The 20,194-nt window shown below is 38.2% G+C and overlaps 1 protein-coding gene across 1 annotated transcript in view; it reads right to left on the bottom strand.

The window, feature by feature from the left end:
* Window positions 1-8,677: 8,677 nt before the first annotated feature.
* The window catches only part of RPAP2 (RNA polymerase II associated protein 2), a 34,556-nt gene continuing 23,039 nt past the window's right edge, over window positions 8,678-20,194 (bottom strand). Inside the window, exon 13 of the mRNA XM_059854125.1 lies at window positions 8,678-9,145. Coding sequence (XP_059710108.1) covers window positions 9,007-9,145 — 139 coding nt within the window. The 3' untranslated portion in view covers window positions 8,678-9,006. The remainder of the gene's footprint in view (window positions 9,146-20,194) is intronic.

Below are 20,194 nucleotides of genomic sequence, written 5' to 3'. Positions count from 1 at the left end.
GGGGTGAATGTCCATAACTCTGGCTTTATACCCAGTTGTGAATTTTTAGTAGAAGTTTTTCAGAAGCAAAACGTACAGAGTATTATTTATGGAGTATTATCTGTGGAGTTCTGACTTCAGTATTTTTAAGAGCCTGTGGCTCTTAGAAATTGTACTTAGATGGTAAGAGCGGATACTCTTTGGCTAACCTGAAGGGAACTTCCTTCCTCCATTTGTAAAGGAAATAAGGATGTGAAGATATGTATCTATGCTGTTGTGCTTCCATTCCCCCCTCCCTTGTGCTGCTTAGCACTGGTGACTTTATCAGCTTTGCTTCAGGCGTCATCTATCTTGTATTCAAGGTTATCAGATGGAGATGAACTAGGAAAAAAAGAAATCCAACTTTTGACTCAAACCCTTAAGATATAAATGATGTAACCCAGAATCCACTCCTCCGCAGATCAGTCAAGTACCAGAACTGGAGGTCAGTGTTTCACCTTCGAATCACCAGATTAGAAAAAAGAGACTTTATTTCAGTGAAGTCTACACAACAGCACTACTTACAGTTAGATACTGACAGAGCCTTCAAGGCAGGTAAATGTTTGTAGCTACACTTTTACAATTTTTTTTTTTTTTAATGCTGTGACAAGTTTTGAACTGTAGGGAGAAGGAGATCACATGCTGTAAAGCATGAAGTGTACTCAACAGTTTAAGAAAATAGCTAGCAGGTCTTGAGTATTTGAGTGTGAAAATGATCCCTTCATTCTTTGTAGGACAGCATCATAAAACCTTTTAGATAAGTTATGGCATTACTGCCAAACCAAATTGTAAGTATTTGATGCCTTAGCACTACAGCATTGCAGACTTAATCTCGTCCCACATCGGCCCTGGCCGTGGGAGAAGGGATGGCTTGCAGAGGCACTCCAGGTGAAAGAGCTCTGGGGTCCTGCTACAGCCCGGCCCCGGAGGGCTGGACAAACGGCTTCAGTGCGCTGTGCCCGGAGCGCTTCTGTCCCGCAGGGCCCGCGGCAGCAGCGGCCCGGCTCAGAGCCAGGAGGGAGCTCTCGGTGTGCTCGCAGGCCGCCGCTCAGGCCGCGCTGCAGAGCGGCTCCGCGCTGCACAAACCGCACGCTCCCAGCGCAGCGGCCTCGCTCGCCCTGTGTAACTCAGCCGCCACAGCAACGCACCCAGGCTGCTTTTCGGCAGAAAGGAGACCCAGCTCGGTCCCACAGCAAGGCTCCAGTTCAGCTCAGAGAGAGAGAAAACTTAACAAGGAAATAAAAAGTTGTTCACATTAATATTTTCTTTCAGAGAAGAGTCTCTGCTTATAGAGTAAGTGAGCATAAAAATGGCATTTGCATTCTTAGGAAACAATGCCTGTGCACGGTTTGCAATGTTTCAGATTCATTCTTTGGAAACAATTTGTGTGATTTATTCTGTTTTGCTTCAAGCGTGATTCTGTTTTTCTTCAGGGCTGCTTGGGGTGTGTGGTTTGACACTCAGCTTGTCAGTTTAGCGTTGTGAGATTGTGAGTTTTTTGAAGAGGGCACATCTGTGGTTATAGAAGAATAACAAGAAGCATCAGATGTTCAGAGAACAAAAAGGCAGAGCTTGGGAGGATCTTAGAAATGAATACTTAGCAGAGATGACATATATATGACCCAGAGCTGTGGAGGGCTAATGTGGTATCTGTAAAATCACTTATTTTTCAAGTTTTCAAATGCTCTTCATTATCTTAATAAGAAACAAACACTTTAACTACATTTCTAGTTGTGAAATTTGATAATAAGCCAAGGATCTTAAACAGCAAAAGTATATATATATATATTTTTTTTTTTTTTTTTTTTTTTTTTAAATTTACCGAGAGCCCATAGTTCTGGGAAAAAAAAGTTATCTTCAGTATTCAAAAAAAGCTTTTAAGCAGTAAAACTACTGCCCTTTTGAGAGCAGAAGGAAATGTTGGGATTGGAGCTTTATCCCCTGTATTCCCAAGACTGCTTGGGAATAATTAAGTTGGATGGGCATTTAACCAGCCTTTGGGCAAGAAGGAGTCAAGTTGAACTGCAGAGGGGTGTAGGCTTATGCAGGTAACAGTGAACTGGATCTAAACCTTGTTCAAAAATCAACAGCCGTTGGGGTTTTCAACAGTGTCTGCCTTTGTTAAAGTGCAATTATTATTCTAGCTTAACCACCCACATTGTTATCAAAGGACCATAGTATTTTAAAAGTTCTTTTTTAATATTTCTCTCCTATACTTACGTGAATTCACCGTCTCTTTTCTGGCTATGCAGGTAAAGATACTACACCAGTACAACTTTGCTTGCACTATCTCAGCAAAGTATTTTTATTGGATTACATGCTTTGAGACCATGTCCTCAATCTGAAACTTTTGAACAAGAAGTGCAAAAGTCAGTAATTGTCTTCATGAATTCTGTGCTAAAATGATGTTTACCATTTCAACTGCCAAAGTAATGTACCTACACTTTGAAACTACAGCCAGCCTTGCTAAATCAGTACTAGCCCCAGATGTGCAACCATTTATTCTATTTATTAAATTCACAAATCAGAAGTGTCTGCAAAAGGTTTTCTCCTGACTCTGGATAGCACTTGCAGTACTGAGGTGTTTACGGAAGATCCTGCTTAGTGGCAAATCCTGATTAGGAAACGTTATCATTTTTCTGCATAATAGGTGAGATAGGCTTGCCTAACATATGGTTGCTATAAAATACCTTCCATGAGTCAGATCTTAGCTGACAGCTGTAAGCAGGATTGCTGTGGCTTCTTAGATAATACTACCAATTATGGTCCTTTTTGTTACTTAACTACTGTACTGTTAAATTATATTAACCTGATTTGTAGACACTCCTGTTTGAGTAGAACAAAAAGGCAAGATTTATGATGTAAATCCTGATCCAATGTTTGCAGCTTATTAAAGCTGTATCCAAAGTCCTTTAAGCTCTTTGTGGTGATGACTAATTCTTACCTGATTGTAGGACTCCTCAGGAAGCTGCTGCTGTCCCACTAAGTGTTCAATTCAGCTATATACACCATGAAATTTAAGAAGGTAAAAAGTCCAGAAATGGCATTGATTTGATGATGGAGGATGTACCAGCCAGTAGCCCCAGTGGCTTTGTGCTCTGATCCTTGCATGCAGCTCCCACAGGTAATCACAGTATGCAAAAATGTACTGAAGAGTTTGCCTTTAAATACAGGCTACTGCAGTGTCCTGGGGGCTGACTCCCAGGCAGGGACCTTGCTGAGTGGCAAGAGACAACTGCCTTAGAACCTGTGCTTCAGCTCTAGCCTGTTGTTGGAGAGGGGCTCCTTGGAGCTCTTGTCTTGAGAGAACTGCAGGATAGCCAGCAAACAGGTGGACAGCTGCCAGTGTACAGGGGCCACACTTACTGCACTGTTCTGGTTGATTAGCCTTACCAAGTCTAGGAGTTTAGTCTACACATCCAATTCTCATAGCAAAGTTTATTTTTTTTTTTCAGAACTCCAGTTTGCACTTTGCTCTACTCTACAAGCAGCTCAGGGGGAATGACTTTATCTCACATATCCATACATTGCTCAGAGGCTCATCTGCTTTCCCTGGCTTTTTGAAACCAGAAAGCCTAAATGAGGAACGCTAAATGAGAAACACCTGAAGATATTTGTTTCCCACACACATCCCCCCCACCTCCCCAAATCCTGTGTAGCACCACAAATGCCACAGCTCACGTTCTACAGCATCTTTCAGGCAGCCCATCTCCCAAAGTACTACCCACTCTGTGCAGAGAAGTGCTTTTAAGATGAAGAGTCACAAAAAGAAAGCTCACAAGAAGAAAAGTCTCCACCAATATTACTTTCCGCCTTTGCTAATGGAAGGCACACCCACTTCCTTTGACTCTAATCAGAGGAGGACTGGCTGTCAGGTGGTAGAGATCCACAGTTGAGAAAGAAGAGGTCTTTATAGTCAGGTGCCTAGCCCTACCTTGTATACCATCTGCTTCTAATGGAAACTTGAAACTTGCCAAAAGGAGAGGCTGAGTCTGTGTTTTCAATATTTAATGCTCACTGGAAATGACAGTTCAGCATTACCTGCTGTCCCAGTGAGATCAAGCTAAACCTCAACCACAGATCTGTGTGTTCACATGTAATTGCAGAAATAAACAGTAAGTATGGAAAACTTAGAAGCAAACTCTTGAACTAGAGTGTGACCTAATTTCAACATAGGGGCATTATTTTGCTTTCCCTAAAGACTGCCACTCACTTGAATTCTTTTGGTGTTAACTCTTATAGGTCAAGAAAAAATGGCGTGAAGTAGTAGCCATCAAAATAAGTGATAATAGGATCAGATTGCTTAGAAAGTCTCCACTGTGCAGGGGCAGGTCCCCATTCAGTTTTGTGCCACACTCTACTACAAATTACTCCAGGGAGAGCCAGTCTACTGTGTCAGTGTTCTCAGCTGACTTTTCTGCTTTCTTTCCACCATGAGGGAACAGGAGCAGAGGCATTACCACTGTCCATTTCATAAATGCACTAAGGTAAGACTTGGAGGCCCTAAATTTAAGAGCATCTGAAGTTCTCTCTGAAGCAGATGAGGCAGGCAGGTACCTAAGTTTGGATGTTTAAATTTAGATGGTATGACTATTGCTTTCCCTTTCTCTCTTTCTTCTCTCTGATGTGCTAGTCCTTTTTTCTCAGCAGTTAAAAGAGACATGTCCAGCTGAGCTGCTCATCCCCTCTTGCACTTTGTAGAGTCCAGGTTCTCTCAAACTAGGGGGAGAAGGGAAGGGCATGGAACATCAAGATTCACAAAACCGTTATTTCCCCCCTAAAACCACAACAGATGTCTCACTTTCAAGCTACTCACTGAGACTGAAGAGTGAAAATACAGGTGACTCCTTTATGTGTTGTGTGGACACAGCCTGTGAGGCCTCAGACACATCTCATGCATGTACCAGCACCTTGCTGCTCCCTGCATCTCCCTTTGAAAGACAGGGTGGATCTAAATTTCCAGCCCTGGGTTTGGACAGCAGCACAGCCCTGTCAGTTATGCTGAGGAACTTTTTTGTTTTGATAGTTTTCAATTAAATAAATCAGGCTCTCTTCTGCTTGTTTTAATGTAGGATTTCACATTACCATATATGGCTTGATTTGCAAACTTTACATAGATTCAAGGTAATCTCTTCAAAAACCTGAACGTGTATGGGTTACATTATGACTTTTCTACTTTTCTGAAATGGTGAACATCAAATGAACCACACTGACTCCTCTTTTTCTCTCCAAAATCCAAGAAAAATCACTAAGCATGGTCAATGGGCAAAAAAAATCAGATGGCAGCAGTGAAGGTCTCTGCGCTAGGAAATTCAGTATTACAGAGTGCATTGCTTACACTGAGAGCATTTACCAGACTGTGAACTGAACTTTGCTGTGAGAATAGACACAAAAGTCCTTCCATCAGCCTCTTTGGCCAGCATAAAGACTGCTTCAAATAATGTTGAGGACATGTGACTCTGTGTATGTGCTTGTTCTCTTCCTGAGATTATTTCATTACAGATATGGAAAACTTGGTAAGAAATCCATTCTGTGACATGCAGGTATGTGTCACCCATTCCTACTTTGAGGCAGAACAGCTGCAACGGCATGAAGCAAGCTTTGCTTCAAACTTTAATCTAAGCTGTTCTTCTATTCTTTACTAAATCAACTATATATGTCAGGGAAAAAAAAAATCACCATCTGGTTTCCTTTCCGCCCCCCTGCTATTAAAAGAAACACATCATACTCCAATTGCTGGCCAGGGACCAGACAGTGCTGGATGCTTTACATGGTTATGGCAGTGGACTTCTGAGACTTTATGATCCTTATCATCTAAGGTGCTAATGGCTTTGCCAAGTTTATGCCCTTTTGACAGAAGTGTTCAGAAATAGAGGCTTCTGTCACATTTACCCTAAACCCCAGATCCATGATGTCTCTCCACACCTGCAGCTCAGAAGTCAGTCACTACAATTTAGTGTATCTGAGATAAGGCTGAAACCACCACTGACCCAAATGTCAACTGCTCTAATCTGTTTAACTTACACAGAAGGAAAAACAGTAAGCACAGAAACAAGGCCACAAGGAAACAATCTGTCTGCCAACATAAGCAAAATGAGAAGGGGCAGAACAACATCAAAAAACCAGCTGCATTTAGAAAGAGTGACATCCTCTGAAGGAGACATAGTTGTGACAGAAATTTGCCTTAAGATAAAAAATGATATCTAGATTTGACCATTTCTAAGCAGTTAGGCTGTTACAAAGCATGGTCATAAGAAAACTACGTAAATGAACCAAATTTTTGGTATTTGAGTTGTGATTTTTATACACCAGTTAAGGCTGACAGTATTGAAAGATCCTTTTGGGATGAGTCTGTAGCCTCTCTCCAATTCAAAAGTATTGGGTACATATGTACACATTCTGCATTTATTTACATGTGTGTTATGTCAAACAGAGATGAAATCATTACAAGGAAGTGAAGAATATCCCTTCAGGGAGTTCCCAGCATACTATAGAATGTTCTTCTGGACTCATGGATGGAGAAATATTATTTTGTTCTTGTAGGGCAAGGAAAAGAATGAGGGAGCTTACTACATAGCAGTGAAAGAAAAGATGCAAAAATCCTGAAAGCTGACTTTTTTGAGCTGCTGAGGCAGACAGTAAAAGCAGTTATAGTGAACCCTGACAGAGATGTCTTTGAGCCTGCAACCTATTCATTCTTATTACAAGAGTATACATTTCCTACATAGTAGGTGCTGAAGACCAAGCCTAAATATAACTACAAAAAAAAAAAAAAAATCACACCACTAAACTGACAGGAAGTGTAAAAACTTTCCAAATGAGAGCCATCAAACCTGATGAAACACAGTCACATTCCTGGCACGATGTACACTTGTAATGCCTTCTAGGTGTACTCTGTATGGAAGAACTGTTATGAGGTAATCTTTGTGCCCCAAGGTAAACATGCATGAAGCAGGATAATGGCTTGCTCAGAATCTACTAGCTAAAAATAGAAATTCAGCCAACTTCCAAAATCAGAAGTGAAGAGATACAAATTCAAGGTTTAAGTTCTGCTCAGAGTATAATGCCTATTACTCAGTCTTCTATTGAAGTTTATCGTTTGGTGAGGTCATGACCCTTCTTTCCGTATGTATCAAGTAAACTTTTTCCATCATGGTACAAAACCAATGTAACATCTATCCAGTAATTCTTATAAATTTTGTATCAGACACACTCTGATAGTAATGGGCATTTCCCCCCCTACTACATATTTAAAAAATGCATAGCTGTAACTCTGCATTCAAGGTTATCCTAATTCTAAATTGTTGCTTTTACAACTTACACGGAAAGTAACTTCCCATTACAATGTAAATTTGGAAAAGTCAAACATTGCCTAAATAAAATCTACTGCTCAGTGACGCTTCCATGGCAAAGCTGCATGAGCTTCTGTGTGTTGGGGGGAATCTACACATATATACTCTGATTATCATGAAGGAACTACACAGCAGTGAACTGCTTAAGTCTGGAATTCCTTTCTAGTGTCCAATTACAGAAGCAAACCAAAGGAATAAACTTTGGTTTTTTAAATGGAGGGAACGTGTAGCAGCCCTGGTAAGGCTTGCCTTAGCCTTACCTAGAGCTGGCATTTACTGCAGACTAAGCACTGTCAGTTACACCTTTCTTCTCAAGTCTCTCAAAATACAGTTGCCTATGAACTGAGAACTATGTAATAAAACATATTATGGAATCAGTAAGAATTACTAGTGGACTGGTTTTAAAGTGTAATTTATAATCAGTTAGTGACAGAAGCTATTCCAAACAGACGTAGCCTAAATAACACAACTCTCTGAAATGAAATGACCACTGAAAGCATAACAATTTTAGTTATTAAAATATATTTTAAAAGTCCAAATTAGTAACAACTAGAGTCTGTCTAAAAAGAACTTTTACACAAGTTCAAAGAGCACCCCTTTTCTTTCAAGTAGCAAGACAAACAGGCTCTGAATCAGACATATTTGAGTACTGTGGTCATCATTCTTAAAGGTTCCTGCTCCATGCATGAGGGCAACTGGAAAAATGTCAGCAGCACTGTTCTTACCATCAGAGGCTCCCACACTTTTTTCCCCTCTCTTTCCCTGATCCCTGTAGACAAACTTTGACTGAAAGCTTCCAAACCAAGAAAGACCAAACCAATCCAAATTCCTTTCTACTGCTTTTAAACATATTTCAGATGATCCATATTTTAACTTGTCTTCATACCTTGAACAACTGCGGTTAGTCAGCTTCTTCACAAGACTGCAGAATTCTTACCCATAGGAAGGAAATGAAAAAGCAGAAATGCAAGTACTACAATTCATACTAAATTTCATTTTTCATTTGAAAAAGCTCAAACAACTGAAGGTGTTCTTTTGTTCTCTTTGCAACTATTTCAGGTAGTAGGAGATGCTAAGATGATCATGTTATTCAGTGGGGAACAAAGGAGTGAGATCAGTAATATACTATAATCTATATTCATTAAATCAGTTCAGTATGATCAACATAAGGTATTTGCTCTTAAATTTTTTGGCCTACCTGGAATGAAAAATTATGCAAAAAGTACACGGCTCTTAATTTAATATCACAAAATGTAACTTAACAATTTCATTGTAATAATTAAAATAAACCTGCTGAGTCTTAAACATTGTAGCCACACACAATTTTTTTTTTATTTTTAATGAACTGTGGTAGTAGAAATTCCTCAAAATTGCAGTAAGCCAACCATACATTATCAAAAGATAATTGTGATAAGTAAGCAGCTGGCATTTACTGTAAGTGACAAAATGATGACACTCATTTCCATACCATACAGATTTCTTTACTTTAAAATGTGCTTCACACATTTTCTGATCCAGCTGATACAATCTGTAGTTACTGAACATACTTACAAAATGCTGAAAATTAAACCTGTGGTTAACCAGCTTCGTTCTAAGACACACAAAGTAGCTTGAAGTTGACTGACCATTCAAGTTGTCAGTCCATTCTAAATATTCTTGTTAAACTTTCCAGATCTTCATTTTTGAAATGCAGTTCTTCCAGTAATGTGGTCAGGAACTGTGTGTACATTGGGCTTGTCTGAGTATTCTTGAAAAGTGGAGTTGTTTGTGACAATCTGGAAAAAACCCAAACATATTTCAGACAGTAAAGCAACTTTTGAGTGGCAGATGTTAGAAAGCAGAGCTTGTGAGTTCAAACTGTATTGAAGAAAAGCAGTTTATAATGTCACATTTGATTAATTACACTATATAATAGACTGTATGATATACAATATGAGCTGTACCAAAATATGATTTATTAGTATGTAGTAAATAAAAAAAAATCTAATTAGAAAAAATGAGAGTAGTTTGTATGCCTCTAATCAATTGTACATAGATGTTATATAATGTACACAGATGTCAGAATATAAAAAGTGCAGAATGTACAATTAGACATATAAAAGGAAGGATCCCAGTCATTATTTATTTCTTTACCAGAAAGCTCCTAAACAGTCACACAGTGAAAGTTATATACTTCTTCACAGGACTAAAATATAAAAGAGATATAAAATTCCTCAGTTTGGAAGGAGCTACCACTATGCAGATTTCCTACATATATAACATATATAATATCTGTATGCAGATGAGTTGAAATACTGAGCTGTTTGTTCCCATTTGCCCTTTAATTTATCTGAATTTATTTTTATCCTGAAGTCCTTCCTTTTCCTCCTAATTCTATTGCAAAATATTGCAAAGGTAGTAATAGCTGAATCTACTTCCTAAGCCCAAATATTAAATCTTTAATGAACAAAATCAAGTATTAAAGCTTATGCTGAATATTAAGAAACTCCAACACCAAAGATTACTGACAAGATCACTTAACAAGAATTCCTATCCCAGCAACAGTTATTTTGTCTCAAATACTGTAGATAAACAGTGACATTGACACCATACACAGAGGAATTATTTCAGAATATATTTGTGCAATGATGTACTTTTAATAAGAAACTCAAGATAGTCTGCAGCTTCCTAATAACTTCCCAGCTCAGGATGTCTTCAAGTGTATAACAACTGAGATCAATCTCTCTGCAGTCACTGGTATTAAGACCACCTCCATTTGAAAAAAGCTCCATATGAGAGAAGATTCTTTTAAATTAAGCAAGAAGAATGATAAAACACAAAGAAAGGACCTTACAAGACATAGTAAATAAGAATCCCTTAATAAAAAAAATAAATTTACAAAAAAAAAATTAACTTTTAATGAGTTAAAATTACTTCCCATTTCTTTGTGGGTTCCATTTCAGTATATACATTTAGCTAAACAGTTCAGCTCTCAAACTCTGACACTTGGTGAGAAGGACTTTCAGAGGTGCTGAAAGTAAGAGCAAGGTATGGAAAGAAATGACTTATGCATAAACTCTGCTACATATATATAAAAGAGAAGTATTCAGAGTCGAGTTTGTGATTTTGGCCTGAGGCCACTGGGTTTGTAGTGCACTCCATGCCAGCCAGGACCGAGTTGTTTCTTTCCAGGTGGGAGGTGCTGGGGTTGCTCCCTGGCCTGGTGAATCAGAGCGCCCTGGCCAGGGCAGGCTGCAGGAGGCTGCGTCTGCATGGGGACGCTTCATCAGCGGGGAGCACACAAGTGCTGACAGAGGACCAGAGCAACCACTGCAGAGTGCTAGGCTGGAGATGGCGGGAGGAAGACCAGGAGATGCATTTCTGCTTGTCTTCAATTCACCCTTCTCAGAATTATGCAGGTTGTATATGAAAAAAGACTGGTGGCAGAAACAGTCATGACTTCCTGAGTGCTGGTGCAAGGTAGCTGGAGCCCTGTAAACCACTCTCCTGGCCATGATGTAGATTTACATGCATTTTTACTAGAATTTTCTTAGTCCTGCCATGGGCTTAAGATGATATTAACAAGGACATTATTTTTCAAAAACAGAAAGCTTGTGCAGTTTTAAAAATTACTCTAAAACCAAAGTATTTATTTCTATGAAGCTCACGTGCTTTTCTTTTTTTTTGGAACTGCATTTGGTGATGTTACATAGTTTCATGAATTACAAGCATGTCCTAAATGTCAGACCCTGTTTAGGACACACTGCTTAAAGAGCAGCTATTATAGGTTACACCAAGAAAAAAAGAAAAAGGTATTGCTATTTTCAGAGAAATTGCCAGGCATTAAATATTGAGAAATAGAAGTTAAAGTTTTAGACATTGATCAATTTTTTTTCTTACCTGAACTTTGTTTTAAAACTAATTAAGCTACTGATTATCTGATAAGCAAGAGACTAAATCAACAAGTAATTTCAGAGAGGCACATGCAAGTTTGTAGCAATTAGTTAAAAGTTGCATCTTGATGGGGCAACATGTTAAATATTTATAAATCTATGTACAAACACTTTTTCCTTGGAAAACTGTGCCCTTTTGACCTTTAAATGATGCTTCAACTTGTCATTTGAAAAGCAGTTATCATCTATTACTTTTCTAGTTTCAGGTGGCTGCTGCAGCAGAAGCAGAAGCTTTTGTCTGGGAAAGGAGCAAGCAGAAGTCACTGGTTTGCATGGAGTGGTAAGTTACATGCTCTAAGTGACACTGGTCCAATGTATATTTGAGGTACTGCCCAAGAGACTATTGAGGGACTGCTTAACTGAATTAAACCTTAATTGTATGCAAACAAGCCAGAACAGCAGTTGGGATCAGTATCTTCAAGTTACAGAAAATTACAATGATCTTATCTCTCAAGAAACTATGATGACTAATTGAATTTAATGACACACAGGATTTCAGTTCAAAGACTGTAGAATTCCCTTGAAAGTCTGCAGCATCTTCTACATATGTAGAATATAAACAGGAAATAGGATACTTGGGACCACAATAATAAGAACTGGCTAGTGGACCAGAGGAAAGAAAATACAAATTTTGCTTTTCTGTTACCTCTTTCACATGTTGCAGAATTAATCTGGAACAAACTTTTATGAATAAAGTCAAATAAACATAAGAAAAGCTAAAGGATTAATTGATTTTAAAATAACCACCTACAGAAGTACACAATGTAAATGTTACAGTCCAAAATTATCATTTACAAATTACCAATTACACCCATTCTTCAAAGGCTTGCCTTCAGCAAGAGCTACTAAAAGGAAATGTTCATGCTCCTATAATGGAAAAGTAGTATATCAGACTTGATGAGTGTCGTTTCCTGCACACCCACTTACACCATATGGTAAACAGGCATTTGTAACGTTTAAAAAGTGTTAAAATGTCAAACTCTATCTGATTGATAAAATTTGTATTTGCTGGCTATTCCACATATGTTATATGTTCAAGAAAAAAACCCACTAAGGTGAAATTCATGTGAAGAATAATCAATTATTATCAAGCTATTAAAGGACATCTGGCTACCACAAAATGTTTACATAGTTTCAGTGCTTCAGCTCAAGACCCAAGCTTTCTATGAATGAGCTGCCTTACAGAAACATTTGGCAAGTATATCTAAGAGTTAAACCTCAATTATTTTTAGGAATAAGTTTTATTAATTGGTGTGGTAGGGTGTGCAACTTGTTCTTAGAGCTGTGCGTACCTTAACAAAGACAAAGACAGCTGAATACATTCAGAAAAGAGAAAACTTTTTTGTAATTTAAAGCATTAATTGACATTTTCTATCCAGGGGTATGAATATTCTTCCTAAAAACCCAAACCAATTGTCCAGTACCATCCTTCCCCCAGCTATGGGATCTCAGGTAAAGCTTTCTGAACTTTCTGTTTAAGATGAATTCTGTGATTCCCTTTGAAAACGTTAAAAACTTTCAAAGCCACCACACTGTTACCAGTCAGTTACAGCTCTCTGAATCACACACCTGAAAACAGGGGTAAAAACACAACCACACATAAGAGTCAGGTTCCTTTCTGCTCCTCAAAATTGGTCACTTGAAATTATACATAAATTGTTGAGACTTTGAGTGCACATAAATTGCTCCAGTATCACAGAAAGCACTTATATACTCATGAAGAAAAGCCATACGTTAATTCTCAGAAGACTAATAAAAAGCTCCTCCTAGAAAAACATAAGCATTGCCAGTCTTCCTAATTTTTTTTCCAGTGTTAGAAGCTTGAAAATGTAAAAGCCACTGGTTGCAGCAGAAGCCATGGATCCAAACACATTTTTTAAAGTTCTTTATGTTGTTTGATGTGCTTGGAATTTGAATAGGAACAGAAGTATAAAGAGAATGATGGAACAGGCAAGGACTACTCTCTTTCCAGAGTAAGCTTTGGAAAATAAGTTGTCTTTCTGCCAGTTACAGGTATTTAAGCACTGTGAATAAGACTCTTAACATAACCACCACAACATAAGAGTTGGGTTTTTGTATTGTCTGTTAGTTTTAGTCACTTAATACTTAATTTTTTAAGATCATCATAACCAGGATCATTGATACCTAGTTTTCTATCAGAATGATGGAGTTGAATTAATGAATGATCACAGAGGTTTCCTTAAAACTTGTTTCAGAACACAGAAATGAAGCAAGAGCTGGCAGCACTACAGGCAGCATTTTCCCCCTTTCCCCAACAAAACCACAGACACAGACTATTGCATGTGTGCTACAAGGGTGCCAGCAAATCTCTGACCAGTAGACTCCTGCTCCAGCTATAGCCATGCAGATAACCATGCCATTCTAATGGGGTCTACTGAATCAACACAGAAGTGCTGGGGTGTTTTGGTTTTGTGGGGTTTTTTTAACATTCCAAATATATTTGCACGACTCCTAAGTTACAGATCAGATGGGTGTAGCAATGCAATAAAACTGTTACTAATGTTACTAAGAAATGCCTTTCTTTTAATATAGCAGTTTTATAGAACACACTTTTAGATTCCGTTTTAGTTATGTTCCTTTTAAGAAAGTCTCCAACACAAGTGATTAAACAAAAGCAACTGTTTTGTTTTAGACTGACTCAATCCAACAAGTGTTACATATCAGCAGTAAAACTCAGTGAATTGATGTGCATTGCAGCCCACAGACCATCTGCCTGTACATGCAGCTGTAGTCCTGCCTGTATCAATCACTTACAATAGTGCTTCAGCTGATGGGGTAAAGTCCAACGCTTGCTGCATTCCTCCATTTCATCAATCCCTACCCAAAGGCACTCAGACATCTGGGCAGAGTAAGTTGAAACCATCACTGTAATTTTGCATGTTCTTCACAATACATTGGCTGCTTGCTTAATTTGAGGTAAAAATCTCTCACTTCCAGTATCTGACTAGATAGAGTACACTTGTCTAGGGACTGCAATTTTGTTAGTAAAGTATCTTAAATCCCCAAGCCTGGCACATCCATCAGGCCAAAGTTAGTACTGGACAGAAAGCTGAAGCAGAACACGAATTTAGCTGTAAGATAAAGATGGAACACCAGGGAGCTTAAAAAAAATTATTAACTTTGGTGTAATTAAGTGGTTACACTTAATTTCTATGTTTAAACATATGCTCAGAAATTAGACAACATGACAGCCTCAACTTATGTAATTTAGCTGTTATGTTCGCAGTTTCAGTGAAAAAAACCCAAACCCCTACTTGTTTCTTATAACTTTAGCTCAAGCATGATTTAAAAACCTCAACATTAAAAAACCCCAAACCCTTAAAAGCAAAAGGCTGTCTCCAGAGTGAACAATTTCCATTAGAACACATTAATATTTGACAGACAATCTTGAACTGGAAGCATCTAACTTACAAACAAGATGCAAAAGTATTTAGATATATCTTTGGAATTGAATCTTTTAAATTAAACTATACTAGTACTGGAAAAAAGTAATTACAATCAGTGCCACTTGCAACTCTGCAGTTAAAGTAGTCTCTAGTTTGGGGCCTTTTGTTACCATATCCAATCAGTCAAAGAGGAAACTGGTATTCAGGGGCAGCTTTCTGTAATCTCCTCCAATATATTCCTGTATTATACTTTCTTAATGAAAGATAAAGCACTCGAAAGCCCACAGCATTGAACAGCAATAACTGGCAGAAATAAACAGGCAATTTTCTTACCAAGATAAAAAAGCCACTTCTGGTCTAGCTTTAAATATAGCCTGAAGATCCTATTCTCATGATAAAGACAAGAATTTTGTAACTGAAGTGCAACTTATGTTTTATTTATTATTTAACTTCCTTTCATTATTGTGTACTGACTTGTCCACAGAATCCAGCACAGGCACTTTAATCCTCTGACGGCAACAGAAACTAAATTATTCATGCTTTAAAATTTTTGTCCACTACATTTAAATCAATGCTACCAACAGTGATTCAAAATCATCGGCTGAAATTCCTATATAAGCCAAGTATACAGCAAAAATTAAGGTTCATTCCAAAGTTAAGTTTGTTAATTTTTCCCACTACCTTCATTTTTTCTTATGCAGCTTCTACAAGTTTCTTCAAGAAATATGTTCTTTGATACATGTTTATGTATATAGTCATGCAAATATATTTTTTCTTCATGTAAAGTTCACTTTCCACACACACTTTGCATGTAGTTGTCCAGACACAAGTCAACTTCCACTCCCTTTTAATGGGGCCAACATTTCACGTGTGGTGTAGCCAGATATGACTGGATGGCTACAACTAACAGTAAAAGAAAAGCCTTTCTACAGCACCAGGGGTTATCTAAGCATTTGATGGAAGTACTTGCTGTCAACTGAAAAAAAAGACAATGGATCTGCTTTTCTCTCTTTCCTTCTTACCCCCACCCTCTCCCCCCAGTGAGTTATTTGTATGCAAACAGGGAACTGGCGATTGAGAGAACAGGCAGGGGCACAGCTGAAGGTGCAGCAGCCCAAACCCCACCAGTTCCTAGGACAGTGGGCAGGCCCTGGGGCACAGGCTGCGCAGCACAGCTCCCTCAAGGCACACCGTGCTCTCCTCACAAGGGCTTTGGAAGCCCTGTGGACATTTGCAAAATACTTTGCAGGCTCACTCTAACATTCCATATCAGCAGTCATTTCTTGTCTTTCCATTCGTATGAGAGTTCAACTTCTGTTTTTCCACTAAGCTGCAGAAGGCAATTTTTGGAAGGTATTTAAATGTTTTAACTAAACTATGCAGGAGAGAAGAGTTGAGGCTATGGACTTGGAGCTACCTCATCAGGTACAGAAATTGTTAATTTAAAATGGATTTAAGAAAATGCAAATGTTCTGGATCTTTGGGGTTTTTTTTAACCTAACAAACAAACAAACAATTCACATGAATAGCAGGATGCATTGTTTATGCCACTTTCTTCCTCTCCCTTGAAAGGTAAGAATCAGCTGCTAGCTTTTTTTATAACAAACAGCTGTATAACTACAAAGATCCTGCAATGAAAAAAATTAATAGTAATTATTGTTGCACTGATACAAAAAGACACAAAAAAGGAAAAAACTCAATACTTGTCTAATACTGTCTAATGAGAAAGTTGATAGCCAATGCTCTGGAAATATTTTGCTAATAACAATGGAAGTGACAAAAATTCCAGGACCTGTGACTCCTTTAAAGCCACAATAATAATAGGGAACCGTTTTACTTGCCTCTTGTTATAATGATATTTAGGAGCACTATTTTCAAAGACTTAGTCATTTTTAAATGACTACCAAGACTGCCATCAACACAAATGTCATACAGGCCTGGCAAAAAACAATTACTTTGGCAATTATATGCAAAACAGCACTTCCAGATTTCATTAACAGTGGATTAGAAAGACCTTGAGCCAGGCAAGACTTAGGAAGCACTAAAACCAGCTCAATAACATCTACAGTTACTTATCCAGAGTTCTCTTCTACAAAGTACAGTGGATCAGACTTTGTTTCACTATTTTGTACAACAGGTATGACTGCAGGATGATTTCCTCAAAAACAAATGGAGCATGGTACACATCTACATTACAAGAAAGATGACTACAAGGTCAGCTCACAGACACAAAGCATTAGAACCTCTGTAGAACTGTGTGCCATTTAAAGCCCCAGCATTCATACAGGGCTTTGTTCCCCAAACTTTTAACATAGCTTACTTATCAGCATAATACCAAGGCAAAAAAAAGTTCCCAACATGAACCCAGAAGAAATCACTATCAGCTGTTTCTCCCTAACAAATCTAAGTTTCTTATGTACACATTTCAAGGACAGGCTTTGTTTAAAGAGTTCCATTTATTTGAAGCCTGTTTCCTGCTAACCAGCTGACAGATCAAAGGTACTTCTCAGTTTGATCATTTATTCCCATTTCCCCCTCTTCTTTTACTTAGTAAAAATTTTAAATCTAGTACATTTAAAATTTATTTTAAAATTGATCCTCTCATCCTTTTCAGTCTTTTTTTCCTTTTTATGTTCCACAAGGTGTTCCTGTGACACCTGAAATACTGGAATCTATGCCACTGAAGTATCTGGATTACCTAGCTACATGAAATTAAGCGCAGGTATAAGTCTCAGATTCAAGGATGCTAAAATGAAAGCTTTTGAGAACCAGAACCTCTTAAGTACTTTGTAAAATACACAAACTTTGTGTGAACTATTGTGCACATATAGTGGAACAATTTCATATCTAAAATATGCCTTTATTTTCAAATCTGATACATTTTATGTATCAATTAAACATTGTTTTATCTCTCTCTCTCTCTCTCTATATATATATATATATATATCCATTTTTGCACTTCATTATTCCACATATGGATATTCCTATCAATTCATTAGCTTAGTCATGTGTAAGTAGGAAAAAAAATTCAAAAAAGAGACTAAAATATACTGACTTGTAGTAAGTTAAAACAGCTGCAATGCAATATGCTTAGGTAAATAATGCCAATACTTGACTTTACAGAATGTACTCACCTGTGCTCAGTTACTAGGGAAACGATGATCATAAAATTGATCATAGCTTAGTTTCACAACTTTTTAACATTGAAACCTGATTACAGTCCAGTATACAGAACAAGCACCTGTAATAATGCAGTGAGTAAAGAGACATGCTAGGAACAGCCTTGCTTACACTGTGTTCAAATTTTTTTTTATTCTGAAGTTAAACATAACAACCTCAACACTTTTCTTTTCAAAACTGGGAAAGGCAAGTAGAAATGCTAGTGTGGTTTTGGACCTCTCAAAATGAGGTTCTTTGAAATCCCTGAAAGTTAAGGATTCTTAAGCATGTTTTCCCAGAAATAACAGCACACAGGAGGTTTAAAAAACAAACAAACCAAAACCGAAAACCTCCAAACCCTTTTCCTGCTTGTTTAATAGCCTAATCTACTACCAGCCTGATGATCTCCAGTAAATCACTTTTTTACCCTTAATCTCAATCTTACCAGCTCTACAGCGGAAGAGCACTATTAACACTGCTATGTGAAAGTACACTGAACTAACATATGCCTAAAACCAGCAAAATGTGTGATGAGTTTAGAATGAATATGAAGAGCCAGATAAATCTCAACTATTCCTTAGCTTTTTAAAAACCCTAGTAACTCATCTCAGAAATACTGAGTTTTATGATGAATTAATTAGATCTATTCAGTGTCTTCTTAAGATATTCAGATGGACAGAGGGTGGAAGAGAGAGCAAAATGTGCATTTCTGTGGAACATAGAGGGTAGTGTGGTATACATCAAAATGAAACATGCTCTAAAATGAAACAAACCTCTAAACAACCAAGCATCTGCACTTTTTGCACTGAAGCTGGTTCTGCAGCTGTAGTATGCAATTGCACATATACACTTTGCAGTTTCTGCAATAAACCTCCACGTGCTAGTTGGTTATGTTTGCTACCAGCCCATTAAAGCACACTTTTCCTGGTGGGGAGGAATGGGAAGAGACCATGTACTGCTGCAGACATGATTGTCCTAGATTCTTTTTATTGTGCCAGGCAAAATTTTATGAAGATATGATTATGTTTACTTACACAACATTCTGGTCAATTGACTGGCTGCAGTCTTCTTATCCCCGGTATTTATTTTAATTATACACGTGTAAAAAGAGCCACCTGCCCTGATGCTAAATGCACTGGCTTGGACTGTCTGTGAATTCTGAGAGCTTTATCATAGCCCACTGTCTCGAGAAACACTTTATACATCATCTTTGGGTGATCTGCATTTCCTTCCTTCCTTCCAAAAAGAAGATTTTCTGTTTTCATAAATATGAAAGGAAAACATTTCAGAAAATGCTGTACATTTTTGCCTTCACTGTTAACATCTCACTTCATAACTTAGCTGCCAGACTAGATGAGTGCCACTGGGTGTCAGAATGGTTTTGTATCTCAAGAAGTAATGTGAGCAATAATGAGAAGTACAAACTGGCTTTGCATTTGATTCCTGCAGTATCAGGACACAAAACCAAGTCTCCATCAGTGTACTGCCCACTATCAATTATCACATAAAAATAATTAGGCTCCTCTCTAACTTAATCTTTACCTCTCCCCTCCAAATTTTCACATGTCTGAGTAATTTTTAGTTCATTCCTCACCACTGTGGAATACTACACCACTAATATTCTCCAATACAACATTATTAATATGAAAAATAAAATGCATCTATTTCCCCCAAATGACATAGACAGTTGAGTCCTTAGGTAGGTCTGTCAAGCAGCTGATGTCAGTCTGAATGCCCACACATACAGCTGCTGGGAACATGCAGATTTCTATCTCTTGGTGGGATTTCCAAGACACTTGGCAGACAGCCATGCCCCTGCTCTTCCCTTGCACTGGGCAGCAGAGCTGGCAGGTGCAGAGGTGACAGCTTTCTGAGCCAACCCTCCTGACTCCATGCAGCAGGAGTCCAGGACACAGCATGTGCTAAGGCTCCACTCCTGCTGATGAAGCCAAGCTCCAGCACTGTGAAGAGGAACTAATTATCCTGGACTTACAGAGATTGTGCTGGGCATACATGAAAGTTACACAGCACATCCAAATGTCCCATTTAGAAGACTACCCATGAGAATACCAGCATGGAAAAGAGTGCAGCTGTATGGGCTGTGATGAAATTCAGTGTCACTTCCTGCAGAACATCACTGCAGCAACAGTGGGGGTTTTTTGTTCCAGGAGAAACACCTTCTTGGAAACTCTTAAGGTTTCTTGTATTTTCCTCCTTATGAAAGGGGAAGATATTTAATTACAGTTGGCACTGAATAATATCCCAATTAACACCACTGAAATCCCTCATGGTACTGTTCTGTGTATGTTCTTAAATCATACTGGAA

The sequence above is a fragment of the Haemorhous mexicanus genome, chromosome 9 (assembly GCF_027477595.1).
Source record: "Haemorhous mexicanus isolate bHaeMex1 chromosome 9, bHaeMex1.pri, whole genome shotgun sequence".
Lineage (NCBI taxonomy): Eukaryota > Metazoa > Chordata > Aves > Passeriformes > Fringillidae > Haemorhous > Haemorhous mexicanus.
This window is presented reverse-complemented; position numbering and strand designations above follow the sequence as displayed.